This window comes from Pundamilia nyererei, unplaced genomic scaffold, assembly GCF_000239375.1.
Source record: "Pundamilia nyererei isolate P.nyererei 1_Seehausen unplaced genomic scaffold, PunNye1.0 scaffold00023, whole genome shotgun sequence".
Classification (NCBI taxonomy): Eukaryota; Metazoa; Chordata; class Actinopteri; order Cichliformes; family Cichlidae; genus Pundamilia; species Pundamilia nyererei.
This window is the reverse complement of record NW_005187424.1, coordinates 374,628-389,093: the sequence shown is the minus strand read 5'-3', so window position 1 is coordinate 389,093 and position 14,466 is coordinate 374,628. Positions and strand designations below refer to the sequence as shown.

The 14,466-nt window shown below is 43.0% G+C and overlaps 1 protein-coding gene across 1 annotated transcript in view; it reads right to left on the bottom strand.

The window, feature by feature from the left end:
• The window catches only part of notch2 (notch receptor 2), a 41,310-nt gene extending 35,309 nt beyond the window's left edge, over positions 1-6,001 (bottom strand). The window contains exon 1 of the mRNA XM_013909333.1: positions 5,371-6,001. Within this exon, the coding sequence (XP_013764787.1) occupies positions 5,371-5,443 (73 nt within the window). The 5' untranslated portion in view covers positions 5,444-6,001. The remainder of the gene's footprint in view (positions 1-5,370) is intronic.
• Between the last annotated feature and the right edge of the window lie 8,465 nt (positions 6,002-14,466).

The window sequence follows — 14,466 nt, the reverse complement described above, 5'->3', positions numbered from 1 at the left end:
GCTCTGCACAGCTTATACCACACGTCTAAAACATGTTAAACAAGACATTTCTCAGTGGTTATGTCCAGCAGGCTGTCGAGTTCAGAATGCACTTGTGGAAATTCTCAAACCGATGTGTTCTTTTAAGCTTCCTATATTTTCATGTGAAAGCCCTAAAAGCTAAAAATGTTGAGACTTAAATGTAATAAAAATCTATGTAAAGAAAAGCCTGAAACCACAGTCCAAGTGGAGTCTGCCTAGTGGTGCTCACTTTATAAGTCACCATAACAGGTCCCTAAAGAGCTCGTACGAGAAGAAGGAAGGAAAAGAAGACGAATAGGTAGTGAGACAGAGGGAGGGAGACGAGACGAGACGGAGTTTGAGCTAATAGCTGTGGATTGATATGGGGAAGTAATTATGAAACTGCAGACAAAGACACCACACGAACGAGTGTCCCAGAGTACGGGCAAATACCCATACAGCCGAGGGCAGGAAGTTGTTCGCGCTGAGTGAGGAAGTAACCCCATTTCCTGGAATTGCTGTACAAGCCTCCATATCCAGCAGGCCAAGCAGTTGTCATGGTAACGTGCAATAAAATACCCTTAGCTCAGCATGTGCGGTGGGAGACAAAGCACAAACTAAACACTGTTACCCTTAGGGAAGCTTTACTGGCCCACACAAACAGTGGCGATAGCGAGCACACAGACCAAGCACGGCCTTCAAGGCTCAAGTCTTCCAGGTCCCCTTTAGACTGAGGGTGGTGTCATACAGGAAGACACAGTAACATGCTTAACTGGGATGTCTGGAGCTGATCTTTAGTATTTTATCAGGAGAGATTAAACGCAAGGCTATCTGTAATAAACTACTGAGGACTACATCCAGAGCATTGTTTAATGCAACTCTGACCACACCAGCTGTCCCAAAACTTTCACTGCAGTCTGTTAAATCACTGAAAAGATTTTATGAACCCATTCATTAGAAACGCATTGGTGAACCACCGACTAGCACAAAGCATTTAAAGTAGTCATTTGCTTTAATTGATGAAAATTAGGTTAAGATGGAGGACAAAAATCCTGACTGAGGTCAAGATATAGGGGGAAAAAATGATTCAGTAATTATCCCACTGACCAACCAACTGCCTCGCTGCTTTTTACTGCCTGGAAAAGTTGGACGAGCCTCAACTGAGCATACGGAGCAGGGCCGAGGTGTTTTTGTACAGCTGGACAGCAGGATACAGTGCTGGCTCGCTTTCTCAGCATGTGTGTGTGTTTTGAAGGGAAAAGAGAAAGAAAGAAACAAGGAGAGTAATCCAGACAAGACAAATTTAGGGACTTTCCCTCGATCGTTCAGAATCTAATGGAAAACAATCTGACCTTGCTTCCCTACTTCTACCACTGTGTGCAAACTTATCATATAGTAAATGTATATTTTAAGTTATTTTAAAGCTCATCTTTAAATGAAAAAATTTGCATTTTGTTTAATTAGGTATTTTTCTAAAAATACGCTGCTTACTATGTGATTCCAGCAACCGGTTGAGAGAGTGCATAGTGAGCAGACTGATTTCTGAAGGTTTGAAAGCAAATGTTTCCCATACTTAAATCGCTCATCTGTTTGAGACATCCTTCGTTACTTTTGGTTTCCTGATGTACCAGATGTTTCCAATATGTGATGGGTCTGGACTACAGAGTAAAGCTCCTGGAAAACTCGAAGGATGTGATTTGGCACCGTCTCGCTGAAACACGCAAAGCTTTTCCTGAAAATAGATGCAGGCTGTGCGGTGAACCTGTACATCAATCAGCATTAATGGTGCCTTCACTAACGCACAAGTTACCCGTGCCATGTGTAGTAATGTGGTAAAGATGCTGGCTCTGTTTAATTAGTTATGAGCAGTTCTGCTGGTGCTGTTCCTTATGTCAGTTTTTTTTTTTTAAACTGTAGTGCATGTTTAGCTCAGACCGTGACCTAAACACTCCATTGGTGTTCAATAACTCGAGGTGAATTTTGGTTAACGCCGTCTCCCACTTCAGAAGTAAAACTGTTTTGTTTTTTTCATGTAATTAGTGCATAGGTGTAAAGATAACAGTTACCTGCGGTTGATGACTCGCTACAGCACTGCTAGACTATCAATCGTGCTGGTGGAGAATTCACAAACTGAACACTGGAAGCAATCACAGTAACAAGTTTCTGATTAACTGAATATTAAACACAGGACTGAAACTAATACTGTGGCCCGTTACGGCAAAGCATTTCTTTCTGAGCTTTTCCGTGTAGTTTCCGTCTGCCTCCGGTCTGATGTGCACCGCTTGGTTCATTACTCCATGCGCCCTGCCTGCCTGTCTCCAGGATTACGGGGCCACATTGGCCAAGGAATGCAGGCCGCAATAATTCCCTGTTAATTTGCTAACCTGCTCAACAGTGCAGACACAACGCTTTGTAATCCCCTCGACTTTCAGAGCCACAAACTCTGCCTGCTATAGTAATGGTGCATGTGGTTCACGTAGGGCGTGCACAAAGCTTCATTCTGGTTTTTGCCTGAAGTGTATTTAATGTGCGTGGATCAAAGTCACTCAGACAAAACTGGTTTAGTAGGAATTGGTGGTTTGAGCAGTGCACAGAACAATGGTGTCAAGCCCATTACTAGGACTTTCATCTTGACTGCTAACCAACTTCAAGACCATAACCACACCAAGTCTATAGATTTACATCTATTCTTTGGAAAGGTAACTAGAGAGAGAGGCCACATTCACTGCATTCGTGCATGTAAATGCAAAACCAAATATATGCGGAAGACAGTGCCCTCAGAAGTTCCCACCGACATGTGTGGTTAATCCAATTTTTTTTTACTACAGTACTACATTAAACAAATAACGTGGCGGCAAAAAACACGAGGAAGAGCTGTGTAGCTACATGACTAACTTAACTGTATGCAATCTGAAATATGACCACAATAAAGCGATAGCAAATTTAGCTTACTGAGACTGTGTGAGAAAGTTGGATTGTGTCACCGACAGGATGCTTCAATTCACTTTATTAGTAACACGACTACAGTGAGTAGGTAGGGCAGGAGATTAGCAAATAATGAAAAGCTGTGGGCTGGTCAATAAACATCTTTGTCTTCCCTGCACTGGGCACAGGCTGCTGCAGATAAATCATATTTCACACCAGGCGGCAGCTTGGGTCAGATGCAAGTAAACCGCGGGTGGTACAATCGCTGCTCTTTGTCAGCGTGTATGTACAATACAATACAAACGCACACGCAAATAGATACGCACACGCATAGTAGCAGTCTGCCGTTTGCACTGGGCAAGCATTTGCAACCATCCACATGCCCGCAGCACAGGGGCAACACTGTGTCGTGTGCCACAACAACGGCACCTACGCTTCCTCGAGAATGAGAACTCTCTGGCCCCGACCGAGAATAAGGTCAAACCTTTGCGCCTTTCCCCAGACTGAGCTGTGATTTGTGCTCTCCCGCTTCTCATTAAAAGCTCTCAACCCACAAACGTTTGGCAGGCTTTCATTGTGAATTAACTAACCTGAAACCACCTTCGTGCTATCGAGACGATCAAAATCTTTTAACGTGTCATCCTGTCACATGAATAGCTGACTTACACGCATCAAAGGATGCGGCAAAGACAGCATCCAGACATTATGCAGCTTCATTACCGGCAAGAAACGAGATTAAAAAAACTAGGACGATTGACTGTGGTGCAAACAGCGTGTGAGAGAGAGGGAGGGAGAAACAGAGAGGGAGGGAGGAATGTCAAACACCAACAACATTCCTGTGCTTCTCCTTGCACTGCCTGCAGCACTTTTACATTGTCTGTCTTCCTTTTGTGTAACTTCACTGTTCACAAGTCACCTATAATCCATAAAAAACCGTGAGAGAGAAGAGCAGTGTTGGAGCTCTGGGCTGAAAGGTTAGAAAAACATGTGGGACAGAAATCAATTCCCCCCCCCCCTTTGTACTCTCTTTATGTAAAGGATGTAAAAAGAGTACAAAGGCCAGCAGGTTATTTTGTATTTTCATGGCTCTCGGAGCCACCACTGAAACTAACTAAGCAAAGAAAGAAAGAAAAAAAAGAACACACACATCACAGTAAAAGCCCAGAAACAATCTCCAGTAATCACAAAACTTCATTCATTAAAAAAAGAAACACCAAAGGTCAAGGATCAGGGTCATCTATAGATGCAAAACATAACCACAGAAGAGCTCAGAATGAAGGTAAACCCATCTAACCCCAGCCACATCCCTGTGATGTTCACCAATGAGCTGCATCTTATCTTAACCAGACGATGCAGCTGTGTTTACATACACAAATCATTGTCAACAGACTTTATTTCAGTTATATTTAAAGCATTACTGTTTTCTAAAACAACAGTAAAATACATTTAAATATAACCTGAAAAAAACTGGGCGATGCCAATACTGTTATGTTGTTGTTACCTGGGTATCACTTTGACCAAACCAGCAGGTAATAAGTTCGGTAACTGCGTTTCAACCAAAACGGCATCACTGTCTGTTTTTGTGGTAGACCTCCAGCCAGAGTCATTTTGCTGCTTTAAGCCAAATAAAGAGAGACTTTAACTGCTTTTAAAGATAAGCGAGCGGCCAAAAAACAAGAAGAATTTACTGGTTAGGAAAAACTGAATAAAAGACAGGTGTAGGGGATGCTGATATTACCATTTATACTGAAAAATGTTCATCGATGTATTTTGCACGTACATTCCTGGGAACTTCATTAACATTTTCAGTTCTTACACACAACCGCACTGTACACTCACATGACATTTAACCCCCAAATGCTGAAAAGCGTATTACCGTCAGTGTGTGCTGACACAACTCTGTTAATTGAGCAGTCTAAACAAGATAAAGTGTCCATTTTGAATTCTTTCTCCAGCGCTCGGTGCTCAACATCTGGGCAGCGGTGCGACACGGCCGTAGTACCCGCATTAACTAAACCATAACGCCCTGAATTAGGCACGGGGATGAAGTTGGTCCACATGGAGGTGTGAAGCCGTTCTCTTTATTTTAAATCTAACGAATACAAAGTCAGCGACCATGAGCACAGGAGAGTCCACTCAAAGTAAAAGGTACCCAGCGTGTGTCTCAGAAGGCCACGAAGGAGCCCAGAAAACCCCCACCAAGTCACCTCAAACTTCGATTAAAACCTCTTCCATAGTTCACCTCCGATCTAAAGCTAGCCAAAGGAAAACTTTATTTTTGTTTGTTTATTTTTTTTAAAGAGTTAACAGGTTAAAACTGACCTCACCTAACTAGCTAGTGTAAAGAGATGCTAAGTGTGTCCGCAGATGCAGAGGCAACGAAACGTGATGGCAAGCGGCCGGTGACTAAAACACACCACGGTTTCGCCACAGCGCCAAACTTACCTAAAGAGACCTGGATGAAGCAGAAGACAAAGGCCAGCGACTTCCCCGGGGAGAACACGGGTATCTGCTCCATTTTCTCTGTAAAATCCACATAAGGTCGCCAGCCCGAAGCTGAGCTGTCTCCCCGGAGGTTCGTCGCTTCTCAGAAAGTTTGGCAGGAGATGGCTCAGGCGGGAAAAAGCAGACTTTCGAGATCAGCCGCGGACTCTGAACATGTCACGTTTTTTTCCCTGTACGTGTTTAACGACCTGTCTCATTAAAACCGTTTAAAACTCACATAAAGTTAAAGTTCTGTTGTCGCACACGGCAGCGACTCGCTCCTCCACCTCTCTGCGCTTACTCGAGGCACGACCGCAGAAGAAGCGCACCACGTATCCTTCCGCCGGACGCCGCGAGGGTCTATCGCGGAGCTTTAAAAAGACACTAAAATACGTTGAAAACACGGGGCTTAAATCCAAATTTAGCTTCCTTATACCACAGGGAGAAAAACAGTGTCGCTTGATATTTGTTTTATCTCGGGAACGAGACGGGAGGAGGGTTTAGATGTTTTTCGCTCTCAGCGTCGCCGCGGCGGAGGAATTTTTTTTTCTCATTTTTCTACTTCTCTCGAAGTCTGCTATGACTCAAAATTAACCCGTTCAATGATTTCTTCTCTTTTCTTTCTCCTCCCCGGGTGCTGCACGTTTTTTCCAGGTACGTCTGTGAACGCCCACACTTAAGCAGCGCTCTTCGTTACCGTTGCGGTAACGGTAAGCCCGGGCAGGGCTTAGCACCTCCGCGCTTTTCAGGTGTTTTTGGGGAACAGAAATGTCGACTTAAAAGGTAAAACATCGAAGACTGAATGTGGATCAACAGTGGCTTCTAGTGAGCTCCAAAAACACTTTTTGTTGCACGCCACTCTCCCTCATTTTAATAATGTGTGTCATAACATTTGAGGTGACTTTTAAAAAGAAATATACGAGCTTGTTTAAAATGATTTTAATTTTACAGCTCATTTAAAATCAATATCATTGGACAGAAAGAGCTGTATAAGAAGCTACAAGTTTTACAGGTACACAGATAGCCAGGCGCCTACATGTTTACCTACCACAAGGAAAACATTTGAAAGCCAATAAATGCTTTGGGGATTTCAAACTGTTGCTTTGTTTTTCTTGGAAGCTTCATCACTCCTCCTTGCTCAGACAGGCCCATCACACTTGCTTTATAACCTGTTAGTGATCACAGAAATCCCAGGCTCATTATCCCCATATCAGGAGGAATGATCCAGGTGTAAATCACAGGCTCATCACAATAACAAAGCAGTGTCTCATCCCAATGATTTGTTTGTCTTTACACCCCATTAGAGAAATATTGCCAAGCCTCCTGCTGCCACCAGCGGCCCTTTGTCCTCTATTCAACTCTGCTGAAAGGCCTGGAACCAGAGGAGAGCAAATTGATCTCCTCAGGGGTCCGTACTGACAATGCCTTTGTTGCTGCGGCCAATGTCAAGCTCTTGCTCTCCATGCGTGGTTGGCTGTCAGGTGTTGGCACGACAACACGCCGTTTGGTCAGAAGCTGTTTTTATTGACAAACCCCGTCTCACGTTTGCTGGTTCTTCTGCATTCACATTTCTTTCATTATGTCACTAAAGGCCATTAGTGAAATCCAGAATTTCTTATAAATATCATATGTCACATTAAAGCTAGCAGTGATATAAATCACATGAAAGGTTCACTTTGTCTGCAGCTCTGTTGTCCTAATGACGTCACCCCAGATGTGGGCTTCTGTAATTTAGGAAGGATGGAGTGAGAAAGGGTGTGGCTGTGCCTCATAAGCAGAAAACACTGATTGGTTCCTCCTTGCCATTACTCTGAGAAAAGAATGCGTTAACACACAAGTTTGGCATGATTTCAGAGAAAGCAGTAAAAAGCGAAAGAAAGCTTAGCCACCCTGATGTTTTAAACCACATTTTCTGAAACTAATCAGCAGCTCCAGCCTCAGGTCGCTTGTTTATCAAGAGTTTACCAGGCAACAAAAGACTGTAGTTACTTCGCCAGCGCTTCAGCTTTCATGCAGCACATTTCGGACCAACTTTGTGAGTATTAGTCTTTTGTATTTTAACTACCCTTGGCCTGGCTCAGAGCCACGAGGCCCTGCCACGCTGGTGAGAGACACTTTCATCAGTGTTTGGGCTCTTCACGCCGATTTGAAACTCATCCGTCAAGGGTGACTCCAGCTGTCGGCTTGTAAAGCTGTGCTGCACACAGGGGACAGATAGTCATGACTGATTATTCCAGGGACAGCCTGTGCGTGATCTTGTCCACTCCCCTTAACCATAAACATGCCATCTTTCCCGAGCGTGACAGCCATGTGAAACCAAATCGGTGCCTGTTATTCAAGAAGAGTGTTACACTGCCTTTATGTTTGATGGTGGCAGATAGTATGAAGTGTGTATATGATGCCTTTCTATAATTAGTAGAGGCAGGCATCGATACGCTTTTCATTACTCGGCTGTGGCAGCTGATTTGCTTGCATCAACAGTTGTGCATAGCTGAAGTGGTTGCTGCATGTCAGTTCTGGATGCTTCTATATGCTTCATACTTACTGTGTAATTACATTATGGAGAACAGCACTCTTAAACCTCAGTGCAGTCCGTAAGCTCCGCTGAGAGTGTTGACAAGCTGGCATTTTGTGCAGGCTTTGCTGAGATGAGCCTGAACGTAGGTATGAAGCTCTCGTGACCTCTGTGCCTTTGTTAAGACACATCCACATTTGCACAGGAAGCATCATTTATCTAATGCCATCTTCACAGTGTAAGCAGATCTAGTGGACAAGAAGCTGAGGGGGTATATTTAAGGTTGATTATCACCTGACTGACCCACTTTGACTGCCATAAAAGAGACAGCCTGCAGACAGCTTTACGTGTGTGACATGCGTGCCTCCAGACGATAAAAGACCTGTGGATATATTGTCTTAAAGGTTACAATGAAATCGTCAGCCATGAGAGCGATCCTTCAGATTTCAGATCTCCTTGATGGAGATTGGCCACTCGTCGGGTCAACAAGATAAGACTCCACATGGTATCTTATTTACAGAGAGATATAAATCTGTTAGAAGGGTTTCAAAATATTTAAACATTGTAAATAATTTTACTGTGTGAACTTGAGGTTATATGATCGAAATGTCAACAAAGAGGCAGATAATGCCCACGTAAGTCGAAAAGGGTCTCAGATCAGCATGGAATCAGTGTAATCATTTACTTGGTGAGACATGGGATTGCCTAGAGAAAGTAAACATACCAGTGGAAGTTGTTTTTGTTTTTTTACTGGCTTCATTTTGTTGTAAAATTTTAAGATGGGGACATCTTGACAAGCTCAACATACTAAGTGTAATTTCACAAACACTCGTAATCACTCAAAACCGATTTATTCTGACTAAACCACTCATCAAGATAAAGCTGAGGCTTCATATTTTTTCTCATTGAGCTGATGAATCAGTTAGTGAGCACACGCAGCTTAGCTGTTAGCAGTCTTCAGCTTTGGTTTCGAAGAACAAGTTATACTAGTGCAGCGTTTGGCAGTGGCTGACCTGCTATTCTGTGATCAGCTCTGTGTGAGAAACTAAGATAGTGTGTATGATCAAATGTGTGCGTCACAGCGTTCCACGGCGGTCAAAGGTGGAGAGTCAGAGAGTGCGAAGTCACGATGTGGCCAAGCGTGATGTGGGCAGAAACTTCAGTTTCCGACGAGAGGAAGAGGGTTTGCTGGCAGAGAGGTGAGGAAACAGGTGATGAAGGAAAGGTGTGAGGAGGAAGGATGCATGCACGCGTATGAGAACACATCTTGTAAGTTGACCTGGGGCTCTGGCAGGACCAGGTGGATAGGAATGTGCTGTTGCGTGTGGATGGGATCCTCCCGTGCCCACCGTCACCCCACACTAGCAGGCTATTTATATTGCACTGTGGGAAAATAACAGCCCCAGCAGTGTCATCTGGGCCCTGCAAGGTTTATATTGCCTGCCCAGAAGTACACGTATATAACACCATTCTTCCCAACTCCCCGAGTCACAAAGAGCGGAGACAAACTGGCATATTAGCTCTATATGTAAGCATTATTGAGTTGATTTAACTCAACTCACGAAGGACAGTTTTTCTGTTTCTTTAATGCAGCGAAACAAGTTCACAAAGACGAGGGTTTGCAATGCATTTGAGAAATACTAGCAGGACACAAATTTAGAGCACTTTGATAGGATTTTAAATACATCCCCGGACACACCGCACATGCACATGAATTCTCACTTGTGGAAAGCAAACAACCCTTAGTCTTCTAAAACGGGGCTTCTGGGATGAATATAGTTTTACTGTCAGCTGGAGACAGTAAGAGTTAAACAAAAGCAGGCAATCACGGAGCAACTGCAAGGATCTAACATCTTAGCCACAAAGAAGCACAGATTGGAATAATATTTGAAACGTTAGTATTTGTGTAGGTTGGTGTTAATTTTTACACCTCCTACAGTTTGCACTTCAGAAAGGCGACGGATGGAAGTACAACTGAAACGAATGTAATCTGCTGTGGAAAAAATATAAAAATGCTGTGTGACACTGCATTAAGCTCACGCTGAAGCACTGGGATTGAACCAAAATAATGATATCACCATATCATATTTATATACCTTTATAAATGTAAAAGTATTTTAAACGTCAGAAACAAGCCGAAGTTAAAAGTTAAAGTTTGGACCTCTGCAACCAAGACTCTGTAACAACTGCACCCGTTATGCTGCTGATGATATGTTGATCTGAGAGAGGTCTCAGGGAGGGCAAACTGAGTCCGAGCAACTCCCACCCAAGGTCGCCTAATGCATTAACACGTAGCACACAGGGACACGCAGACACACACAGTAATGTCAGAAGGAACACATAGACACACAGGCACCTAAATCTCAAACCTCATCCGTCACGTCCAGGTCATCCAGGCCCAGGGGTGCGTGTGAGTCAAACTAATCTAATATCCAACTAACGGGCTGAAGTAACCAACTCATACTCTGCGACAGCATATGTTCACAAGAAACATGGGTTTTGTTTGTAGGGCATTTTCTCCACTCTGAGTGTACAAAATATGCACAGACCATATTATTTTTGAGTTGAAGTGGCATGCTGAAAGTTATAGTGAGTGCAAAACTGAGTGTGTGTGGAATATCTTCCAGTGTTCTGTGCATCATAAAGTCACAAGCCACTAAAAAGCAAGCTTTCTCACAGTCACAGCTCAGGACTGCATGCATGCGACAATAATATCCAAGAGATGAATGAGAGTCAAGATGGGACTGAGATACCTGTGTACCTCACAGCACATCATCATAAATCATTTTTAATCGCTACAATAATTAATTGACATTAAATTTAACATGGCTGAGCTTCCTCTTTTTTAACCCCCCACTCCCGTCTTTGTTTAAGCCGCATTTTTATAAACCTAAAAGGCAGTTTTAACACTCAGGATAAATATTTTATGCTCTCAAAAGAGAATTTACGACTCATTTACTCATTTACGACTCATTTACAGGTTTGCTCTTTTTCTAAATGGACGTGGAGTATTATCGTAGGGAAGATGTGAGAGCTCGTCATTGGTCTACAATAAGGTGGTAAAGCATACACGGAGTGGAGAGTGGGCCCCGCAGGTCCACGCTGACCCCCTGTGAGAAGTTCCCGGTTCCCAGGACCCGGTGTGTACGTTTGTAGGGCAATAACTCATCAGGCCCCTTTACTTCCTCTTTCGGCCCTCTGCGTTTTATGACCCGCTCCTCTGCTGTACAGCTGCTCTCTCTGCAGCTTCCCTCTGGTCTGATTGGTTAAGACGGGAGTGTGAGGCAAGAGGATGATGGGGAAGAGACTGGGATGAGGTGGGAAGTTTGATGGAATATGTTTTATATTATGGCCTTTAGAGGTGACTAGCAGGCACGTTATGAGAGTGAATTCTGCTTTCACTTCATTACAAACTATTACTATTTGATTGACTGGAGAAATCAGATTTCCCAGTTCTTTTTAATTGTGAAGGACGAGCCTTTATGATACTTTAGCCCTTTAGACTGATTTGAACACATGCATATTGGTCAGCCCCCCGTTTTGCTTAAAATGTCCCAGTAACATTTTATAATATAGCCTGTGACTAAGTGCTGAGAGGTGGGACACACCGTGACAGGTCATCAGCCTGGCGTTGGGCTAAAAGACACAGACGACCGTTCACACTCACTATGGAGAATTTAGAATCACCAGTTGATCTAACCCCACTGATTGATTCTGGAATCTTCCCATCCTCCTGTTAGTGATCCTCCATCTATATGGAAGATAACAACCTTCTGAACAAATTAGTAGGTAGAGAAGGCCCCTACTGGCCCATATCTATGGGGCTGATTTCTGCTAACAAATGCCCGTTGTATGGACGGATAACATCTGAAGTGGGATCACTGAATGTGTTTGGATTGTGGAAGGAAGCTGCACAAACTTCTTCAAGCTCGGGACTCCCTCGCTGTGAGGCAGGAGTGCTAAGCACTGCGCTACCATGTGTAATTACAATGTAAATACGGTACTTAAAAGTAGGCAGGCTAGAATAAGGGAGTAACAAGTCAGGTTTTTACAAGAAATAATTATACTGGAAGTAAATGTAGGCAGTGGAATGTAATTTAAAGTAACATGTAAATAATGCTACATGGTGCAGAACCAGTTTTAAGATAAAATGAATGCATTTTGTGTTAAACCTTTGGTCAAACAACCAACCGAGTAGATGGAAAACACGAGGGAAAAAATAATCATGAAATGACTGTATACCTATGCAAGAACTGGGTCACTGAAAACAGAATGATATCTGGATCCAGATTAGTTTTTGATGTTTCTTCAATAACATCAAGAAAACGTATCCTGTTTTTTCCCCCTATTTTCATAGGATATGTATTTCTGATGACATGACATAAAAATGTCAGTTTTTCCCCTATTTTGCAATTTGTAAAGGAACCAAAAAACAAAAACAAAACAAAACAAAACAAAAAAATAGATCCAAATCAATTGAGAAGTTATTCACTCAAAGCTGGGCTCAGCATCGCTGCTAGTTATAGTTTTGTGTTACTCTGCTAATAACCAGCCAAACTAAACACAAAATATTTCCTTGGCAGAGATAGCGATCAGGTGTTTGCATCAGGTAAAATGATTAGGTTACTCTGCCAGAAACATGACTGAAACTTTGGCTGTCTCATTTTTCATACGCTACAATCTCTTTCATTCTGCACAACCCTTGAACAAACTAACTAAAGTTAAAGGTCACATTTCTTTAATGCCCTGTTTCTTTAAGATCACTAAAGTCTCGGGAGAAGTCGAGAGTGGGTGGACGGTGTCTTAGTTCTATTTGTGTCTTTGACAGGAAATTTAATCAAGATAGGGCAATATGAGTCGACAAGAGAGCACAGAACTGATAAAAAAAAAAACTCAGATCAGTTGAAAGAACTGATCTTTCAGCATGTCTCAGTTGTGTGTGTGTGTGCGTGTGTGTGGTAAAGTCAGACTATGTGTGTTCTGTACATGTGCCATTTTCCTGACCTCTGATCACACAAAGTATTTTAATCCAATCAGCTTCGTTTTCACATGACTGTCACACACTCACTGCTGCTATGGTAACCTGGGGAGGAAGGAGAGAAAGATAGAGCAATGGAGTGAAAGAAGAGAAGCTATTCTCTCTCTAAAAACTGTGAAAGGGACGCACCTGCAGAATAACACACACACCGTGTTTCATAGTTCACCTGTCTGATGCTCGCCTTTAGGTGCATTTAAATAATAATTTTTTAATTTTTTAAAAAAGTCTTAATTCTGAAGAAAAAGAGTGAACGCAGAGGAAGCGAGAACGCATTTATGTTAACGTGGTGACAGAGTATCGGTGGCCAGCAAGAAATTTCAGTTAGTGTGTGATGGGAATCCAGATGCAGTGCAAAAACCACGGCTGCACCGCTGCTCTGGCTTCTGGTGTGTTTTCGTGCTTGTTTTTTTTTTTTTTTTTTTTGCAAGTTTGGCACATCTCAACCTTTAGATAAACTTTAATGTTCGATTATGCATTAAACACTGAATGTAGCTTGGGATTTCTGGCAGAGAAGATATGGTGACAATCACGAATAAACAGCACAGGACACGATGAAAACTGACAGGGCTGCAAAACCAACAGTCAGAGCAGTGTAGAGAAGCACTGAGACAAAAGGGCTGTGTTCGTTAATAAAGAAAAAGGGAAGAGATACAAAACAAGCATCTTCAAGCAGTTTTAGTGGAACATGATTGCTAACAAAGATAAGTTAATGGCAACTGAGGCCAAACTCACAAATACCCACTTCCCTTGAGAGGTGAAAAGGTTAGTCTGTGCCCTGTGGTTTGTGTTTGGCACGCTACTCTGCTGCTTCTCTTTTTTCTCTTTCTGACATTTCCTGTTTTACCTCAAGCTCAAGATTCTGACTAATGCTCTGCTTACGCTGCTATACGTTGTTGCATTTTCAGGTCCCTGCAAGCATAGCTGTCGTGTTATTTATTTTTTCTTTTTTTTTTTCCACCCCAAAGGCGTAACCTGTATTTTCCCCTCAGTTTTGACAGCAACCCATGATTTAGAGCTCGACTAACAGGGGGACACCAGTCGCTGAAGTTTATTTCAGGACTGAGGAACTCGGAACTGCATCAGCGAGCACAGCGCTCCACCTGCTGGCCATGGGTGGTATCGCCAGTCTTTGCTGGTGGTTGCAAACAGCTAAAAACTTTTGTAGGTGTGGAAACTTAAGGTTCTCCAATTGATAAAGAGAACGTTTGTCACATGCTTCATATACAGCAATGTCCAGTATCTGACCTTCAAAGTCACTTGGATCGCCTTTCTTTCCCATTCTGATGCTCATTTTGAACTTCAGCAGGTCACCTTGAACACATCTACATGCCTAAATTCAGAGTTGCTGCCATGTGATTGGCTGATCAGACAGGTGTGCCTTATAAAGTGGCAGTCATGAGTACACAAACCACATGATCAAATCTCACGCCACTGTTGACTCCATGAATGCTGCTTTACCATGATGATGATGAGCTCAGCTCAGTGTTCTGACAGACCGAGCGCC